This window comes from Vombatus ursinus, unplaced genomic scaffold (assembly GCF_900497805.2).
Source record: "Vombatus ursinus unplaced genomic scaffold, bare-nosed wombat genome assembly UNPS02014878.1, whole genome shotgun sequence".
Classification (NCBI taxonomy): Eukaryota; Metazoa; Chordata; class Mammalia; order Diprotodontia; family Vombatidae; genus Vombatus; species Vombatus ursinus.
Genome location: NW_020954656.1, coordinates 225,269 through 245,490, shown reverse-complemented (window position 1 = coordinate 245,490; position 20,222 = coordinate 225,269). Strand labels below are relative to the sequence as shown.

At 33.9% G+C, this 20,222-nt stretch overlaps 1 protein-coding gene across 7 annotated transcripts in view; it reads left to right on the top strand.

The window, feature by feature from the left end:
• LOC114028336 (E3 ubiquitin-protein ligase CBL-B) overlaps nt 1–20,222 on the top strand; it is a 137,471-nt gene that overhangs the window by 23,187 nt on the left and 94,062 nt on the right. For all 7 annotated transcript variants that reach the window (XM_027842588.1, XM_027842587.1, XM_027842584.1 and 4 more), the window contains exons 3-6: nt 4,534–4,655; nt 9,034–9,171; nt 14,758–14,845; nt 17,563–17,694. In XM_027842588.1, the coding sequence (XP_027698389.1) occupies nt 4,534–4,655; nt 9,034–9,171; nt 14,758–14,845; nt 17,563–17,694 (480 nt within the window). The remainder of the gene's footprint in view (nt 1–4,533; nt 4,656–9,033; nt 9,172–14,757; nt 14,846–17,562; nt 17,695–20,222) is intronic.

Below are 20,222 nucleotides of genomic sequence, written 5' to 3'. Positions count from 1 at the left end.
TTTTGTCATGATACCTCAAACTAAATAGATTAACTATGCACGACTGTATTAGAGAACTGGGGCATTTCCAACCAATTGTAATCTTTGGATCTTTAGCAATGCTAAGTGTCCAGGGATTGGTTTATTCATGAGAGTGGAGGTAATTGGCAGTTGCTTCTGGATTCAGAATCTTCCACAAGCTTAAGTATTAGAAAAGGTTGGATTGCTTATAATTAGGGCTTTCTTGTATTTATCAGCAGGATTGAATGGTTTCTCTTAAGGAGCATTGCATTGGGGATAAAAGGAACCTTTTAAATAAAAAGTCATTCCTTTGTGGTGATTGCATTAAATAGCATATTAAGTTACTAATTACATTAAATTATTAAAATTATTCTCTTGCTGCTCAGTATTGTCATCTCTAAGATCATCAATGTGTCTGTGAAGGAATGAAAAGCAGTCTATTTTGAAAGCTTTTATTATTTTTTATTATTTAAATGGTAGTTGGGATGGGGGGAGAAGGCAGAATTGAAATGTCTACAGTACTGACCAGTGAATAAACCGTTTGTCCTTAGTCTATCTATACTTGCACATGTCAGCATCCTAGTACAGTTATTTAAGGAGGTAGGAAAAGGTATAATAGGTTTTAGAAATATTTTTTAAAATACAATTTGAAAGACTGGATTTTAACTACTGTCTTGAAAAACTGGTTGTTGAGAAATTGAACAATATTATAAACCTGTTAAATTCACATTTACCTTAAGTAGAACACTAATCCTAGAATGATGGTGATGAGGATGAGGATGAGATGATGATGGCGGCTCACATTTACCTAGTGACTTACAATGTGCCACCCATTTGATTCAGCCACACTGACTTAGGTTGTAGAAGTAATATCCCTGTTTTCAGGGGAGGAAATGGCTAAGTGATGTGTTGACGGAATAAGTAGCAGAACTGGGGGTTAAACCCAGGTCCTCTGTCTCCAAGTTAGCATAATGGAGAGAACATTGAACTTGGAGTCTAGAACACCTGAGTTCATATTCTGCCTCATACATCTAACTAACTGTAAGCCTGGGTGGATCTTCTGACCTCTTTCACCCTCAATTTCCTTATTTGTAAGATGGGAAAAATTTATAACACCTACCTCCCAGAGTTATGAGGGTAAAATGAGACACTGTCTATCGAGTGGTTTACAAACCTTAAACTACTTATATAAATGCTAGCTATTATTCAAACTAATATTTTTGCATGGGAAAATAAACTCAAAATTCTACCTTGAAAATGATAGGAACATGTTGCTCTCATTCCCATTGCGTCCTTGGCAATATTAGTGGGAACTTCTTTAGTTATAAATTTTAGCTCAAAGACTTCTCCAAGGGAAAGATAGGCTTCGTACTTAATTGATCCATAACTACTCATCTGGGTAAGTGGTAGCATTTGGGAAGATAGAAAGAGCATTCAGCATGTTAGTATTATTACTATTTTATTTAAAATTTCCAAACGATCTAGTGGTAGTTTGCTAGCCAACCAAATTTTTTCAAAATCTAAAAACAAAATATTATTGTTGGAAGTACTGACATTTGACTTCCTTTAAACATAAGTAGTCAAAACATTTTAATTTTTTCCAAGATGTTTTCCTGACTGTATTGAGTGGGTTATTTTCACCAGGAAAGCATAGTATGCAAATTCTATTACATAGATATTTCTACGGTTAGAACTTGGCCCTCTTTATTATTTGAGGAACATTTTCTAATTGTGGTAACAGTTGGTCTGCAGCATCAATTTCATTTTTCATTTGTGTTTTGATATTTGCATTTTCTTGATAAAATTCAACATTGATTTATCAATTTATATGACCTTTTCTGGGAGTAGACCAAATATTTATTTTTATTCTGTGTTCAAAGTGTTTTCTTCCTTCCACATGGTTCTCAAGTAGCTTACTTGTTTCTAGAGAAAAAAGGGAGGGAGGAACTAATGCCATTTGCAAGAGCCTTTCCCCAGTGTTTTACTTAGGTTGATTTTTTCCCCAAGTATTGTTTTATGCAATTTTGACTCATGTGTCCAAGTTGAAAATTGAAATAATTCATTTTCCCTTCCCCCAAGTATATAGAATCTCTAGTGCAGGGTTAGAGGCATGGTGAGTTTGTGAGGATTCTCCAGGGCATCACTCCAGTTCTCCTCAAGTAGTTTTTCAGTGTGATAAGATGTCCTGAAGAGGTGTCAAAGAAGTTGAAAAACTTTTATTATAAACGCATTCTTTCCTTTATTATTCTCCTCACAAAGGGTATAATCCTTGAAGAATATCCCTTGTAAATTTTTTAATGACAATAAGCATCATATCTCCCCTAAGAAACAAAAACAGCAATTCTCTATTAACATTCCTTGGAATTAAAAGAGCTTTTCCCTCATTTAGGTTGAATTTATTATTACAACTTTATCTCAGAATTCCACATTGCTTTTTATTTTTTTATCTTAAGTAGAATATGTTTGTGATAGAACTAATAATCTGATACATTAGGCCAGCTTCTTGAAATAAATGAAGCTCAGGCCTACAAATATTGAAGAAATAGATTACTGGCCCCCCTTAAGCAATATTGTTTATCGGTGGCTGTTTTTACCCCCTTCTGCTATGGTAACTAGGAGTGGGAGCACATAATAAGATTAAGTAGATAATGGTGAGATAACTCAAACTAAAAATCTATTATGTTTCTGAACATCATCCTTATATTGCTGCTTTAAAAAATAAAGCTATTGGACAAATTTAGCAGCTCTTTAAGACTATAAATTGTAAAGAAAGTGTTCTGCAATGGTAGAAGGAATTCTTCACCAAGCATTCCCTACACTGATGAAAGCACAGATTTGGTCCAAAATAAAAGTCATAGATACATAGAATTTTTGAGTTAGAAATCATCTCAGTAGCCATCTAGTGCAACACATACCCGAAATGGAATTCCCGTTGTAACATACTTAACTTTTGTTTGAGATTCTTCAGTTGAGGACAACTCACTGTGTTTCAAGGTAGCTTTTTTTTTGTTTGTTTTGTTTTTTGTTTTTTTGTTATTCTGTTTATCAGGAAGATTTTCCCAACATCAACCTAAATTTGCATTTTTGCATCTTCTACTCATTGCTTCTGGTGGTGCTCTCTGAACATAACAAGTCTACCCCCTCTTTCATATGTAAGCCTTTCGAATACTTTAAGACAGCTATCATGTTCCCCCTGAGTCTTCTCTAGGCAAAATTTCACTAGGTTCTTCAATCAATCTCTATCCTAATACTTGAGTTTTAATATTGACTAAAGGCAAACTTATATATATTATAGAAATAGTGTGATGTAGGAAGGAGTACCAGAATGAGAATCAGTAAATAGACTAAAGTTGTGGTTCAACTACAAACTACCTGTTTGAACTTGGACAGATTATTTAACTTATTTGAGCCTCAGCTTTTTTCGCTTGTCATTTGAGAGAATTAAACATTTATTCTGTAATAAATGTCCAAAATTTACTCCATCAGACTTCAGACAATTACATATAGTGGAAATTATGTGTACATTATAAAAATATTGATTGCATTTCCTCCTTAATGCATGTGTGTGATAATGGTGCAATCTTTCATCTCTTTAGTATTTCTGTTGTTTGGTTGTTTTTTTTTTTCCATTCACACCCTGGTATGGTGGTCGTGGTGGTGATGGTGGTGTAGCAACATACTAAACTGCAGATGATAACACCAACGATTTACAATTAATAGAAAATACAAGATGTTCATATTTCTTACTCAAGCAAAGTGTTGTTTTAAAGGGAAAAAATAAAACTTTAAAAATACTCTAGGTTTCTTATATTGCATGAGATTCAGTGTAAAAAGTGGAGCAGCTTTGCTAAGTGGTATGAGGGCATTGTAACCATTTCTGTGTTTGTAATAAGAAAATAAAACCTCTTCTCTCCAATCTGATCTATAAAATCCCCCCTAAATAAGAACGTAAGCCAATAGTCTTTGTGTTATCAAATTTAAGGTTTTTTGTTTTTTGTTTAGGAAATTACACAAAAGGAACTTGCACTGGAAGTCCAAGAAAGCTGCACATTTTTACCTTGGACAATTCAGCATATATCTTTAAGGGCTTTTAGCATGCACAAGGCACTGTTCAACCTGCAAAATTAGATTATGTCGTAGGTCTTAGCTTCTTGAATCTTACTTTAGGATCATTGATTTATTAGTGCTGGAAGGGACTCTAGAAGTCACCTAGTCCAGCATCCTTGTTTTACAATGCCAGTTGACATTGAACCACTGACATTACCCCACATGCTCACATTAACTATAGTGGTCTAGAAGAGGAGTGGGGAACCCTCAGCAAATCCTTTTATTAAGGGGATTTGTTCTGTGAAATTTGGATTCAGTCAAAGGGCCATACCTGAAGACACTTGTGGCCTTGAGGCCACAGGTTCCCCAGCCTGATCTAGAATTTTTCTGCAGAAATTGGAAAGTTAATTGAATGTATTCTTGGTGTCTGTAACTAATATACAGCATTTTCCAACTAATATAATTTCTTTTTTTTATATTTTAAAGCCTTGGGGTTCCATCTTACGGAATTGGAATTTTCTGGCTGTGACACATCCTGGTTACATGGCATTTCTAACATATGATGAAGTCAAAGCACGGCTACAGAAATACAGTACCAAACCTGGAAGGTGAGATATCTGTGGTTATATTGTTCAAGAATAACTCCTTATTTTTGAAAATTATAGCTATTTACAAATATTCTTGTGTTAATCACATAGTAGATTTAAGGTCCCCTGTAATGATAGAGTTTCCCTTCTGAAATTATCTCCAGTTTATCTTGTAGGTGTCTTATTTATACATAGTTGCCTTCATGTTGTCTCCTCCATTAGAATGTGAGCACCTTGAAGGCACAGAATGTTTTTAGCCTTTGTATCCCAGGGGCAGCTAAGTGGTGCAGTAGATAGAGCACTGGCCCTGAAGTCAGAAGGACCTGAGTTCAAATCTGGCTTCAGACCAAACACTTGACACTTACTAGCTGTGTGACCCTGGGCAAGTCACTTAACCCCAATTGCCTTAAAAACAAACAAGCAAAAAAAAAAAAAGCCTTTGTATCCCCAGAGCTTAATATCAGTACCTAGTGCACTTAATAAATGCTGGATTGATGTAATCTTCATGGATCAAAATAGTGTTTGTTGAATCTGACAAACCAATTATTTCTGCCTTAGACTGGTGGTAGTCATGCTGCACTTTTGATATGCTTGCCTTAAAATCCCTAAATGAGTTCTGAGAACAAAAACGTAAACAAAGGGCTAGTCTGTTGGCAAACTGTATGTATCTAAATGTATATGTGGTACTATTGTATTCTACTTTCTTGAGTATTCTTATTATACTTAAGAAGAACTTAAGTATTCTTATTATACTTAAGTTCTTAAGTATTTGTATTATACTTTTTTAAGTATGTGAGATTAAGAAATCAGGGAAAGCAAATATCGTAAAAATACTAAGTATTTTGGGAATTAGTTCCCTAGCAGATAAATTTACAGATCTAAAAAAGCTTATTGAGAGCTAAGCTTACAACTTTTCTTTCTGAAATGTTAAGAAGAGACCACCCAATTCTTATCTAGAATTGTCAGGCCATTGTCCACATTCTTCCTAGAATATACCGTGATTCAGGACTTTTAGCTTCTTCCCTTTCTCCCAATTAGGATGACTATTTGTATTCTCTCCACTTATCCAAACTCTTTATCTATCCAGGCCTAGCCCACCTCCTTCCTGATGCAGATCTTGACCATTTGGCCCATGCTGACCTCTCCCTTTTTTAAGACTTCATAGAACTAACTGTCTTTATCACTCACTATGGTGATTACAAAATTGTAGAACTTGATGATGTTAGAACTAGAGTGGACCCTGGAGAGTGTATAAAGAAACTCGGGCCCAGAGTCATGGAATTACCCACCTGGTTAGAAACAACTCCAAAAGGATAATGCATTTCTTCCCACCCTCAGTCCTTTGTGCTGTTTTGGAATCACAGCATTTTAGTCTTGAAAGGAAATAGATGATCTAGCCTTGCCTTTTTTTTTTTTTTTTTTTAAAGGGATGAGGAGGCTGAGGTCTATGGTGTTTTGATGATTTGTGCATAGCCACACAGCTAGTTAGTACCATCCCAGGACAGAGGTTTCTGATTGTGGTCTTAGTCCATTTTCATTAAAGTGCAACTGTTTTGCATGTTATAAACATTTGTTGAATTGTATTATTTGTGTCTAGTAATAGTCCTATTTCATAATGATTTTCTCTTAAAGTAAATAGGTACAGAGTGCCTAGGAGTTAGTTATCATGGGCCACTTTTGTAAAAATTTCTTACCATTTTATTTAAAAAAGCTTATTCAAATGCAGTCCAATAGCGTGGTAACTATTCCAGGCATGGGGGACAGCCAGTGCAAAGGCAGGGAGATGGGAAATGGAGTGCCATGTGTGAGGAACAGAGAAGGCTAGTTTGGCTGTATATATCTTATATGTACAGAGTTATTTTCATGTTGTTTCCCCCACTAGGGTTTGAGTTTCTTAAGGGCAGGGATAGTGTTTTTGCCTTTCTTTTTATCCTCAGCTTAGCACAGTGCCTGGTATAACATACATAAATCCTTAGTAAATGTTTGCTGACTGACTGGCTGACTGAATCATTAAGTATGGGGAGTAGAACCATTAATGTGCAGTGAAGCTGAAAAGATGGGAGGGGTAAGATTGTGCAAGGCTTTAAAAGAAGTGTTATTATTTTGTCCTTTTAGTAATAGGGAGCCACTGAGGTTTATTGAATAAGGGAGTGACATAGTTAGTGTTGTGCTTCAGAAAAATCACTTTGGCAGCTGTGTGAAGGATGGATTGGAGTAGGGTAGAGATTTAAAGCAGGGAGACCAAGGAGGATGTCATTTCAACAGTCTAGGGGAGAAGTGAAGAATGTCTGAACTAAAGTAGGGCTATGTGAGTAGAGAAAAGGGGTCAGATAGTGTAGAGTAGAAAAGGCAAGATCTGGAAACTGATTGGATTTGTTGAGTGAGAAGGAGTGAGACATCCTAGATAACATTAAAGCTTTGAACCAATGAGCTATATATTAGAAGAACGGGTGTTACCTTCAACAGGAGGTATTGTGGCACAACGATTTTATTGCTTTGAGTATTTTGTATATTTGATGTGCCCATAATTATATACTGCCATGATTTCTGGAATGCTTTTACCAAAGAACAGATTTTGGAATAGTACTGGAAAAGTTTATTTTAAAAGGCTCCTAGAATCTTTGACTGTTTCACGATGCCCAGGGGTGTGGGAGAACAAACAAAAAATTGTAAACACTCCAACATTTTAATGGTTCTTCCTTCTGGAATGGACATAACATGAAAAGAAAGATCTGGGGCACTCCAAAAGAGCAGAAATGATGAGACCTGTTGAAATTTTTGTGTCCCAGAAGAGGTGAGAGGGTGTGGTTAAACCAGGATTAAATCTTTTCCAGTGGGTAAGATGAATTGTTTTTATTTCATTCAAGTGCCTATCTCGTCAGGTTTTGTTTTTCTATTTTCTATGCTGGCCATATGTATTATTTTATTTTTAGTACTTCCTAGAGTTAAATGTGTAGTTATTAAGAATCATAGAATGATAGGCCTTTCTATATATAACATTCTTAGATATCATTGTAGTAATTCCCTTAATTATTATTCTAGGGAAAGGGATGTGGTTCACGCTCAAGGAAATTACCTAACTATAATTTGGGAATTATGCACTTTTGTGACATAGCCATCCAAGGATCCATTTGTCCTAATTCTAGGCTTTATCATGGTTTTCAGGAGAAAAATAGGAGCTATCCAGGCAAGCTCAGACTGTAGACTGCCCATGATTAGTCTACTCTCTTTCCTACCACCAACCTGGGCATGTGTTCCTATATGTTCAATCATAAATAAGCTACTTATATGCCTTTTGTAAATGCTTCAGTCATGAGTAAGCCAATGCACACCCAAATTGGGACAGTCTTTTTGGTGATTGTTAGTTATACTTCAATATCTTCACCCACTCTGCTTCTGGGGAAAGGGGCCAAGCCTAATTAGCTTGAATCAATCAATCATATTCTGCTAGTCTGTGTGCAAGTTGATTAAATTCAGACTTCATAGCCACTATTAAATAGTTAATTGCCTTGTAAAGTTATTTTTACAGTACTTGGTTCGTCAATAACCGTTATATATCAGAAGATTTTTATTTCAGTTGGATACATTTAGGCAGTCAAGCTGTTTAAATGTATCCAACAAAATTAATTGACCCAATTTTGATCTGTTTAACAGGTCATAAAATTCAAATATAAAGAATATGACAAGTGTGAAGGCAACATATTTTGCTATGTTACATTTTGTAAAGTTATGAAGAGAAATTGTCTGAAATTTTTAAAATAATAAAGAAGACATTTAAAGCTTTGCTAATGTCTCCTGCTAGCCTTTTCCTTTGATTAATATTACTGAACAATTTGACTACTTAGGTGAAATATTGAGTTTGACAGGATTAAGTAGCTGCTATGAACTCAAATATTTTAGTTGCTCACTAATGTAATTTAGAGATATTTTGGAGCTTTTCTGCATGAAAAGAAAAAATAGAGTGGCCATCATAATTGCAAAGTAAATCATTTTTAAAAGCAATTTACCTAATAAAATAAAAAAACTCCAAATATTATTTTAAAATTATAAGTAAGATATAGTTCAGAATGAGGTTCTATATTGCTTCTTTAGATGCTAATATGCAAGCATATCTCACTTTTTTTTTTGGTCTGAGAAATCTAAGTTACTTGAGAAATATAATTTTAATTTTCTTCAGTGAAATAGGTAAATGAAAACTATCAGTGACCATTTATTTCATCAAGAACTGGGAATTTATAGCAGGTTACAAAACATGTTATAAAACATAAAAATAGATCCCAGGGCTCCTAAATCTGACTTACTGCCATATCAGAATATATATTCTCTTTTGCTGGATATATTTAACAGATAAGAATCTTGTATAAAAGATTAAGCCTTTTCCCCCCTTTCTTTTATTCAGCTACATTTTCAGGTTGAGTTGCACTCGACTGGGACAGTGGGCCATTGGATATGTCACAGGAGATGGTAACATCTTACAGACCATACCTCACAATAAGCCTTTATTTCAAGCCCTGATTGATGGTAGCAGGGAAGGATTGTAAGTATTAAACATTTTATGGTTAAAGGTATCAATTCATTCTTTGTTATTTGTAAGATTGTAAATTAGAGAATGAATTTTAATGCATGAAGTAGGTGAGGTATTTGATTGTAGGAATCTTGGAGAACAACTGAATAGCATCATTTACTTATATGTTCATGAAGAGAGTAACCTTTGTTAAAATTCATTATGATCTTTTCATTATTTATCTCCAAAAAACCACCAAATTGACTAAATTAATTCAAAACAAATGTATTTTAGAATATTGAGTTTAGTAACAAATTGAGAGACTTAATGTATATGTCTTTGAGAGAGGTTTTACCTGAAATATTTTCAAAACAAATAACAAGGAGGTTTCCCCCAAAAAAGTAGCTGTTTTACTCCACTCTTGCTATTGCCTTTAGTATAGCTTAATATGTTTGTATGTTCGAAGTATCTTGAAGTTTTTAAGTTTACATGGTTTATTATTTATATTAGCACCTCCCTCCTGGGGTTGTTGTGAGGATCAAATGAGATAATAATTGTAAAGCAGTGTGCTTGGTGCATGGTAGGTACTATATAAATGTTAGTTAGAATTATTATCATCATTATTACTATAACACCAGCTTGATGTCCAAATAGCTCATCTTGATAAAAAAAAACCATATTCTATTTTTCTAAGCCAAAGTATGTGTGTGTGTATACACACATACATTACACATGTATATACATATATATATACATTTCTATATACATACATGCATACCTTGCATACCATTCTATCAATATAAAAGTCACTATTATTGTTTCTCAATTTAATAATGCTCTTAACTCTACATAAAGCCGTAGGAATCTAGTAGACTCCTTATCAATGGAAATAGATACTATACACCTTCCATTTCAGTACCACACGTTTCTTTTTCCTTTTCTTTTCTTTTCCTTTTTTCCTCTACCTTGCTAAGTTCTGTGGCAAATTCTATGATGAGTAGCTCAGAGGGCGTAGATGATCTGAGTTGTTCAGCAGTGAACCCAGCATGAGGCAGTCCACCAGAGTTGTAGAAGAAAAAGTGATTCATTAAATTCCTAGGTCAACCATGGAAAAGAGAAGGAATAGGAAGGTTTAAGGAAAAGAATTTATTTTATTTCATCTATGGATTTTAAGAGATAACTAGGATTAATCAGTGTAGCAGTAAGTATTAATGAGCATCTAAAACTAGTATTTGTCTAAATTCACTGTTTACATTTGAATTATTTATTTATTTCCCTAGAGTATGTTTAAGGATTTTCGTGTGTTATTAGTAGATATTATTGGCTATTTTTTCTGAGAATATTTATCAGAGGTGATAGTTTCAGCTCTTCTTAAACTGACTTGCAACCCACAGTTTAAGAAATGTTAAAGGGGTTGTGAGTGGAAAAAGTTTAAGAAGCCCTGGATCCTACATTATAGGTTAGCAAACCCAGTTTGGCTCATGGGACAAACCTGTCACTCCTGTTTTTGTATAACCTGTGAGTGAAGAATTTTTTTTTTTTTACATTTTAAAATATAAACCTTATTTTAAAATGTAAAAACCATTCGTATCTTGTATTTATTAAAAATAAGCGAACAAACAAAACCTAAGCTGGCCATAGTTTCTCCACTCCTGGTCTAAATGGACCATAGATGGGATAATTTTGCTATAATTTATCATTTTCATAGTTAATATCCATAGCCAGGCTAATCTCATATTTAGCTAGGTGATACCCAGTAGAAGCCATGGGACTTTGCCATCTTTCAAAAACTAAGAATGTAAAATTAAAACAGTGTTATCAAAGTAGTCCAGTGCAGGAGTTAAATTGAGAACATTCTGACAAATTAAAATTATTATCATTTCAAGACTCTGGTGTGATGTGTTTTTTCCCCCTTCTTGTAACAAATTGCCACCTGTTTGTGACCAAATGGAACATATTTACTGGATTTGGGTAGTAGCTATAAATGATTTTGACACTAGCTTTGTTTGTGTGTATGCACATACTTAAGTAAGGAGCTACAAAATGGTGTTGTAGAAGATGTGTTGGAATTGGTCAGCAAAAAGCAGAATTCTTTTGCTTCTTCTGACATCACAAGAACATGCAGAAGTTTTTTTACTTAACCTTTTTGAGCCTCATTTTTCGTATTTGTAAAATGCAATTTGGTGTATTTACCTTCCAGTGTTGTGAAACTCAAACAAGATAATTTCTGTAGAGTGCTTTGGAAACCATATAATGATTATTAATATATTATTAATATATATGTATAAATATGATCAAATGTAAAGGAATGACATGGGACTTGGGATGTTGGGTTTAGTTGCTTTTAGGAAGATAAATATGTAAAATATCCAGGATGGATGATATTTTATTTTAATGATCATAAATAGGGATAGAAGCTCTAAAAATACTTTGGCCAATTTCAATATATATCATTTTTGGCAAATACTGAAATGATTATTCTGAAGTCCAATTGAGAGCTGCCTTTGTTATTGCTTTCTTCTCGTTTAGTCCTTCACAGTCATGGAGAACAGTGGATCAGTTTCATTTCCATGTGCTTGAAGAGAGTAGCCTTCTCCCCTATCGGCTCACCAGCCCTAATTCCCTTAACATTTCCTCTGGAACTTAGTTTCCATCCCTTTAATTTTCCTTGTCACTCTTTTTCTGAATCCTTTCTAGGTTTTCCACATCCTTTTAAAAGTCTGATGACCAGAATGGGACACAATACCTTAATGAGGGTATAAAAGTAAAAAATTACCCCCCCAGCCCTTGCATGTCATTATTTTTATTACATCCTAGGGTCATGTTGGCTTCCCTCCTTCCCCAAAATGGCACTGCATGGCTCACTCATTCAGATTGTAGTTAACTATGACCACCATCCCTAGGTCCTTATCTTGCCCAGCTCTTCCTGACCCATCCTATATTAGTATTGCTTGTACCTTTTCCCCACCCCCCAAAATTTTATTCAACAAGCATTTATTGAGTACTTACCTTGTATAAAGCCCTGTGATGGGTGATGAGGGAGGTGGAATGGAACACAAAGAGGTGTAAGACACTGTTATTGCTCTTAGTAAACATGAAAGCCAGTTCGATGAGATGTATGCAGATAAATATAATGTAAAATCAAGTTTGAGTACATAAGGAAAACAAATTCTTAGGAGAGGTCAGAGGAGGGAAATCTTTCGATTTAGTACTACAGAATTTGGTGGACATGCTTATTTTAGGTGTTAGAGATATGAAGATAAAAATGAAACCATCCTCTCTACACACTTTATGGAAGAGATGATATTTCCTTTCTGCTTTGAATGAAGTGGGGTGAGGGAGTATTATTACGTGAGGCAGAGAGAAAAAAGGATTCCAAGTAGAGAGAATGGAATATGCAAAAAGCACAGAGATGGGAAAATGTCTCCAGAAAGGAGAATATCTCTGAGGCAAAACAGGTGGTGCATTTTGACTGGAGTGTGGGGCATATGACCATTATGTAGTGTAATATTATATTGGAAAGGTAAATTGGAACCAGATTATGAAGAGACTCAGCTATCAGGCCTAAAGAGTTTCACCTTTGTCCTCTAGGCAGGAGGGACACATTAAAAGTTTTTCAGCAAGACAGTGATATATTCTTATTTCTGCATCAAGAAAATTAATCTGATAGTGCCTGGCACATAGTAGGTGCTTAAAAATGTTTCTTCATTGATGTACTGACATTGGTATTGAAGGGTAGAAAATGAGAGCAAGGCAGAGCAGTTTGGAGATGTTGCCATTGTCGATTAGAAAGTGAGAAGGATACACTGTTACTAAAGCAATGCCAGTGGAAACAACAAAAGTAAACAAAACAAAACAAAATTAAAAAAAACCCAAAATCTAAATGGCATGCTTTGTAATTAAATTATGCATGTCAATGGAGAAATACACCTCCCTTCTTTCTTTGCAGAGATGTTGGACTATGGGTGTGGAACATTGCCTGTACTGTCAATCTCAGCTAATATTTTTGTTTTTCTTAACTGCTTTTCTGTCTCTTTGTTATTTTTAAAAAGTTTTTTTTTTGTTTTTGTTTTTGTTTTTACAAAGGATACTTCACTGTGTAGGGGAAAAGGGGAGGGATATATTTGGAAATTAAGATGATATAGAAACAAAAATTATTAACTTTTTTTTTTGATAAAAAAAAACAATGACCTGAAATAGAGTGAGTGACAGTTGAGTATATAAAGGGGAGAGATTGCCAAATTACACTGGGTGCAATTTGTTCTCAGCTACTTTACACTTCTTCCTACTGAAGTTTCTCCACTTTTTAAAGATAATTTTTTTTTCCATTTTGCCAAAGTTATTTTGGGGGAAAAAATTTCCCCTCAAAAGTGTATTTTGAATTCCAGGTAATTTGCTGTGACTTCCAGATGTTGAGTATTTTCTTAGCTCTTTCTAGCAAGTCATCCACAAAGCTGTTCATAAGAGTGACCCCCCCCGGGACACATTGCCAAGGGAATTGTATTTGTTTTTTTTTTTTTTAATTTTTTTTGTGGGGGGGGATTGTATTTATAATCTTTATGTAGAAAAGAGAAGACATTCATTTTGTTCAAAATATACATATGTAACCATTTTGGGGGATAGTTTTCTGAATTAGCAGGAAAATAATTTAACATGATGGGGTGACTTCAGTGGTTCTCCACTGCCTGGGAAGTGAAATTGGTTTAACCTTTGCTGCTTTGTAGGTTTTCCATAATCTGGCTTTCTATCCTTGATAATAGAAGTAAGCACATGGTATTCTACATAAAACTTTCAAATCACACACACACCCACATCCACACTCATTAATATATGCAGTCAACTGAAACACACAGTCTTTCCTTTTCCCATGATCTTTTTAAAGAACATCTGTTTCTTAACCTTTACTGTTGGTAGAAAAAAAAATCAAGGTAACAACCCATCTTCAATTGGATCTTGTTAACTATGTGTTTTTTGAAATCTTTTCTTTTTTTGGTAAAAAATTTTATTTTTACATATTTGTCACTCCCACATGAACACAGAATAAATCCGTTATTAATTTTTGCCGTATGTTAACACATTAAAATATCATAGTAAGACTATATTAACATTAATCAGATATATCAAAAGAAAACAGTTGACCTCTGGAGTAAAACTTTCAGCTATGTAAAGGAAATACACTGTAATTCCTTGACAATAAATGTACTTTGTTGCTTTATTTCATGTCTGTTCAGTTACTAAAATTCAGACTATTTGAGCCATAAGAGCAGGGAACTATGCCTTATATGCTTTGTATACATTTTAGTGCCTCACATAATGCTTTGTACATAATAAGTACTCAACAAATATTTCTTGAATCAGTGAGTGAATGAATGTTAAAGTGAAAGGGACTTTAAATATAGCAGAATTTGAGGGAAAGAAAATAGAGAATTGTTTGCAAGTGAACCTTGTATTGCTAGGCATCCAGGAAGAGATTTTTATTAATGGGAATGTGTTAAAGGAAGAAACTTTGAACATTATGTTTGACAATTTTAGATTTAGAGATCAATAAATGTAGTTGCAAGCAGTTCAACCTTTTTGTTACTGTTAGATTAACAATAATTTTTATGTTTCAAAATTTAGCTACCTATATCCTGATGGACGAAGTTACAATCCTGATCTGACGGGATTGTGTGAACCTACACCACACGATCATATCAAAGTTACACAGGTATGTTTGATTTCAGATGCATGTACATATAATTAGTGAACCCATTTACTGTGTGTTTTATAGAGAATTAGTATGAGTTTCAGAAATGAACTATCATTATTAATATCCTGGCTAAAAGACTGGATTCAGTTCAGAGCTATTTTAAGTGAAATTTAAGAATGTATTTGAGAAAATTAGGCAGTTTTCTTTAAATTCTCAAGAAGAGTTTTTGTTCAGTTCTTATTTCTTCTCTTTGGAATAAGATTTTTATAGAAACATGTTTTCTGTTGGGTAGTAATAGATTTGATTTTTTTAAAAAAGGAAATCCTAAGTAATTATTATTAGGAGAGTGGTGATAGGATATATAGAAGTATTTCAAGTCTTTTAAAGGTAATAATTTTGGAGAAGTCACCTTTTTTAAACTGTAGCTAGCCATTTGCTTTTTACTCCTTCCAGTAGAACATCTACTTTTTATTTCTTCTGCTTTTCATATCTAACTGAATAGCATTTATGTGAAGCTAATGTAGTGTGTGAACAGATTTGTGTGTGTGTGTGACATAAATCCTAATTTTTTTTTGCCATTATCCTCACTCTTTTCTGTAATGTCTACTAAAGAACCTAAAATATAGACAATATAGATGATTTCTGAAAGCCTTGAAGAAATTGAGAGAAAAAAACAGTTAACTTGTATCTTCTATATATCAAGTCTTGAAAAATAAATAGCTATTTTAAGACTTGAGTTGTTGTTTGAGACAGTAAAATTTGAACACACCTTTTTTAAAAAAATTCTACTTTGTCATTTTTCTGGCTTTTAAATTTTTTTTTGTTGTGATAATATGCTTAATTTTTTTCTTTTAAATAAACCAGTGCACATTATTTCCTGAAGACAACCTTTATTAAGTTATATATTCAATTCAGTTGTTTCATAATTTCTTTTGCTAAACTGTCCCTAGGGTCAAAGGGAATTTTCTTTAATATATCTTCCCATGATTTTAAATTTCTCTTTTGGATATGCATTACCAGCATTGTTAAATAATTATCGCCTTTATAACTCTTTGGTAATTTGTTGACTTTATTACCTGTTATGTTGTTCTTTTCCAATGGGGTCAATACTTGTGTTCAATAATGTTTTAAACAGTTTTTAAACTTTTTTTTATTTGTTGTATAGCTTATTCTCTAAATAAGACTATAAACTTCTTGAGCACAGAGACAATCTCTTAAGCAGAGAAGTGGTTATTCTTTTTTATTATCTATTATTATATTATATTAGATGGTTATTATTATACCTTATAACAAGGTATAAAATATAATAACTATCTAGCATATTGGTAGGTACATTGTAGTTGCTCAGTAAAGTCAAACTAGTATCTTGCCTCATAATATATCACTCCAATTTTATTTTTTAGCTTTCCACTACTAATCACTTCTCTATATTTCTTTTTAAAAATTTTTTTATTAATTTATTTTGATTTATCAGCAATCATTTGCATAAGCTTTTGAATTTTAAATTTTTCTCCCCCTCCTTCCCCTCTTGGAATTTCTGTTGTTCTTGTTGTTTGTCCTTTGTTTTCCAGATGGACCAGTGACAATATGGGTGATATCTTGACTTTCATATGAATTAGATTTAAAAATGAGGCAGAGTTGTGCAAAGTCATCAGTCTTTCCCTGAGACATCAAAAGTCTAGTGGCAGGACAAAAATTAAGAGAACTGGCAGTGGCCCAGAATGCGGTGGATGACCTTGGCGTCTTTGATGCCTGACTAAGCTCTAAGCATTTGCTAGCACCTACTTCGACTGCCTTCATGACCATTGGAACAGATTGTTCTCATCCACTCATTCAGCTGGGGGTAGGCTTTAACATGCTTCGGGGAGATATCCCCCTAACTCACTGAAAGATTTGAGGCCTGTTGGTAACCCTCAGCATGGTTTAGCCCATTGGGGAGATGGTTTACCAGAGTGTGGCTGCTTTGCAATGCTGTAGCTTCTTGGAGCCACAGGTGGCAGTTGGGTGAAGGTACATACCCAAGAGAGATGAGCAGCCCTGAAAAGGGCTTGGCAAGCACTCATACCAAAGGTGCTAGTCCTCCCTGAACACCCCATACACCTGGCACATAGTAAGTGCTATATAAATGCTAGCTTAAATTATTATTTTCATTTGAAGTAAAAATGGGGAAAGAGAAGAAATACTGTTTCAGATTCCATGGTTTAAAAATGAGTATTGAGATGGTTTCAAGTATATTTTTCTTTTTTAAATGTTCAAAAAAAAGGGGAAGAAAATATTTATATAATTTGAGGCAGGACAAAACTAATCTATAATAGCTATGATACTTTAATACTTTGAAAAATGAGTATGACTTAGTGTGAAAGGAATTTGATGTTTATAAACTAAATACTATATTCACATTTAATTTAAAATAGATTTTTTTTTTCTCTTAAGTCAGTGTAACTGGTTAAGGAAAATTGATCCCTTTACAAAGGAAAATGGGAAACATTAAATAATCCGTAGCAGTATAGACTTTTAAAATGCTAATAAAAGCTTAAATCTTTAAAAGCTATTATTTCATATAATCCAAGTTATGGTCATGAAGTTTATGTGAGACATTTGCAACATGTATTAAGTAGCAAAGTAATCTTGTTGGTATCCTAGTGTGAGGTACTTTTGGGGAATACTATTTAAGAAAATTCTGTTTTAGCTGATTGTGCTAGAAATGTATTAACTTTGACATTGTCTCATTTCAGGAACAATATGAATTGTATTGTGAAATGGGCTCTACTTTCCAGCTCTGTAAGATCTGTGCAGAAAATGATAAAGATGTGAAGATTGAGCCTTGTGGGCACCTGATGTGTACTTCTTGTCTCACTGCATGGCAGGTATTGTCATGGTTTGACTCAGTTTTTTCATTGACTTCTGTCTTATATTCCCGGTTTTTATTTTGTGATCACTTCTTACACTATGAACTTCTTAAATCCTTAGAAAGAATTTAAGTTTTTTTTTGGTCATCTCACCTTAAGTATTCATTTACGTTCCAGGTTAGTTTTTCGCTTTTCACCGGTTGTACTTTTCCCCCTTATGTGGCTATTTTACTGGTACTAGTGATTGTCGCTGCTTTTCCTAGGGAAAAGAAGTACAATTTAAAATAGATTATCACCAAGTCAGTACCAAACATATAGTAAGCACTTGGTAATGCTAGTGTGGTATACTCATTAGCAATATTTATAATGCCATAGACTTTTAACTTCTTAAGGCAGCTCAGTGAAAGAATGTTTCTATTTCCAATATATATTCTATATAAAAAATGAATAAAGGCATCATTTTTAGTGATAATGTAGAAAACATTGAAAATGTCTTTGGCTATGACTCTATCCTTAGTAGTAACCAATTGGGGGGGGGATGAGGAAGATAGAATTAAGCTCAGATTGTTTTAGCGTTAAGTTCTCGATGCGACCTGAGCTGACATTTTGCCCAATAAGGGATTAAATTAATAGGAAGCCTTTGGGTTGATGGCCTTCAAACAAATGCTTTTCTCAGACACTAAAAATAATATCCTTTTTTTTCTTCATTGCGAGACACTTTTCATGTAGTATACTCCTGCACTGGAGAAATACTGAAGTTCAAAGTTTATCCACCATTAGATAGGGCCTGTTCTGTTTCTGCTCCTTTCTGGGATACTAAATGTTGAGCTGCCACTCACTCCACATCCACCCTCCTTCTTCTAGCTTGGGAATTGATAGCGCCTAATCAGTTTGTGGGTAAAATGTTTACCTCATGAGAATTTGGCTGCATAGAAGTCCTCCTATTGTTATACTGGCTAGTATTAGGAAGCAACACTGAAGTAGGAGTCTGAAGCTCACAACAGCGTGATGGAATTTCTTTCATAATCAGCCTTTACCATATAAATCAGTGTAGTAAGCTTTTATATATTTGCTTGCCTGCAGTGACTTAAAGTATGTCTATGAGTAAAGAGAGAAAATTGATTTAATTTATTTTATTTTTCCTCTTTTGGGGAGGATAGTAGTGGTACTTGAAAATGTGGGCCTGAATATAATTTTTAAAAAAAAGCTATAAATTTGTCAGTTGATGGCTTCATTGTTGCAAAAAAGTTGCATTATTGTTGCACCAGAGTTGTTCCCAGTTGTTATAGCTGTGACATTGTTTTCTGTGTTTTTGACTCTGATATATTTCCATTTATTCTCCATCTGGTACAATTTATCTGCTAATTAATCATTTCCCAAGACTCTGTGCTTTTTATTATTACTGGACTAGTTTCATACGAAGACATAAAGTTGGTAAATTATTTACATTCAGTAATCATTCTTTTCCCCTCCAAAGAACTCTTCCTTATTATGTTTAGAAATTCAAGAAATTTGTAAACTGTCAGGCACTAAAAGCAGATATTTGAGGAACAAATCCAGAAAAAGCTGTGGAAGGATCAGAACTAGCAAAACATAGAACTTAGAATTATTTAGGAATAATTCAAAGTAGAAATATGAACTTTTTGTTCATTGACTATTATAATATTTATTTTGTGATGTAATTTATTATGATGAATATTATTTCAATATATTCATCTTTTGTATTGAGATTTGTAACTAGTATACAAAGTCATGACTTGTCATTTTCTGATTTGTTTTCATTTGTTTGTATAGTAAGGTCAATGTAGACTTAAAATTACAATGTAATATAATATAATATAAAGTAAATGGAGGCACAAAATATATGTGTGTGTATGTACATACATACATACACATACATATATATACTCATATACATATATACATACATACTTATATATAAACACTCATTTTTTTCTTCCCCCCATGGATTCCATGGAATCCATGGGGGGAAGAAAAAGATGAGTGTTAGAAAAAGAATTTATAATTAGTCTTAGCATCCAAGGCTTGAAGGTACCTTAGTGATCATCTAGGCCAACTCACTAATTTTAGAGAAGAGGAAAGTGAGGCCCAGAGCATTTTGGTGACTTGGCCAGGTGGTAAACCTAAGATATAAACCCATGTCCTTGACTACAAATCCATTGTTTTTTTCACTATGCAACTCTGACCTCTTTGCTCTTGTAGTTCAGTAACACAATTAATACCCACTAAGCTTTTCTCTAAGACTGTACTGGACTTCTTATTTCTATTGCGCTGAGAAGTAACCACAAGCTAAATCTACCCATTTTCTCATGGACTTGGTGTTTGTTTGATCTTGGAAGCTGCCATTACAAATTTGGGACCTGGACTCTGCCCCTCCCCCACTCTCCTCTTTATGCTGAGTATAAGAAGTTAGGTTATTTTCCTCAAGTCTTTTTTTTTTTTCTTTTCTTGCCAGGCTACTAAGTCATTTTTATCAAATCTTTTTTTTTTTTTTTTTTTTTTTTTTTTTTTTTTTTTTTTTTTTT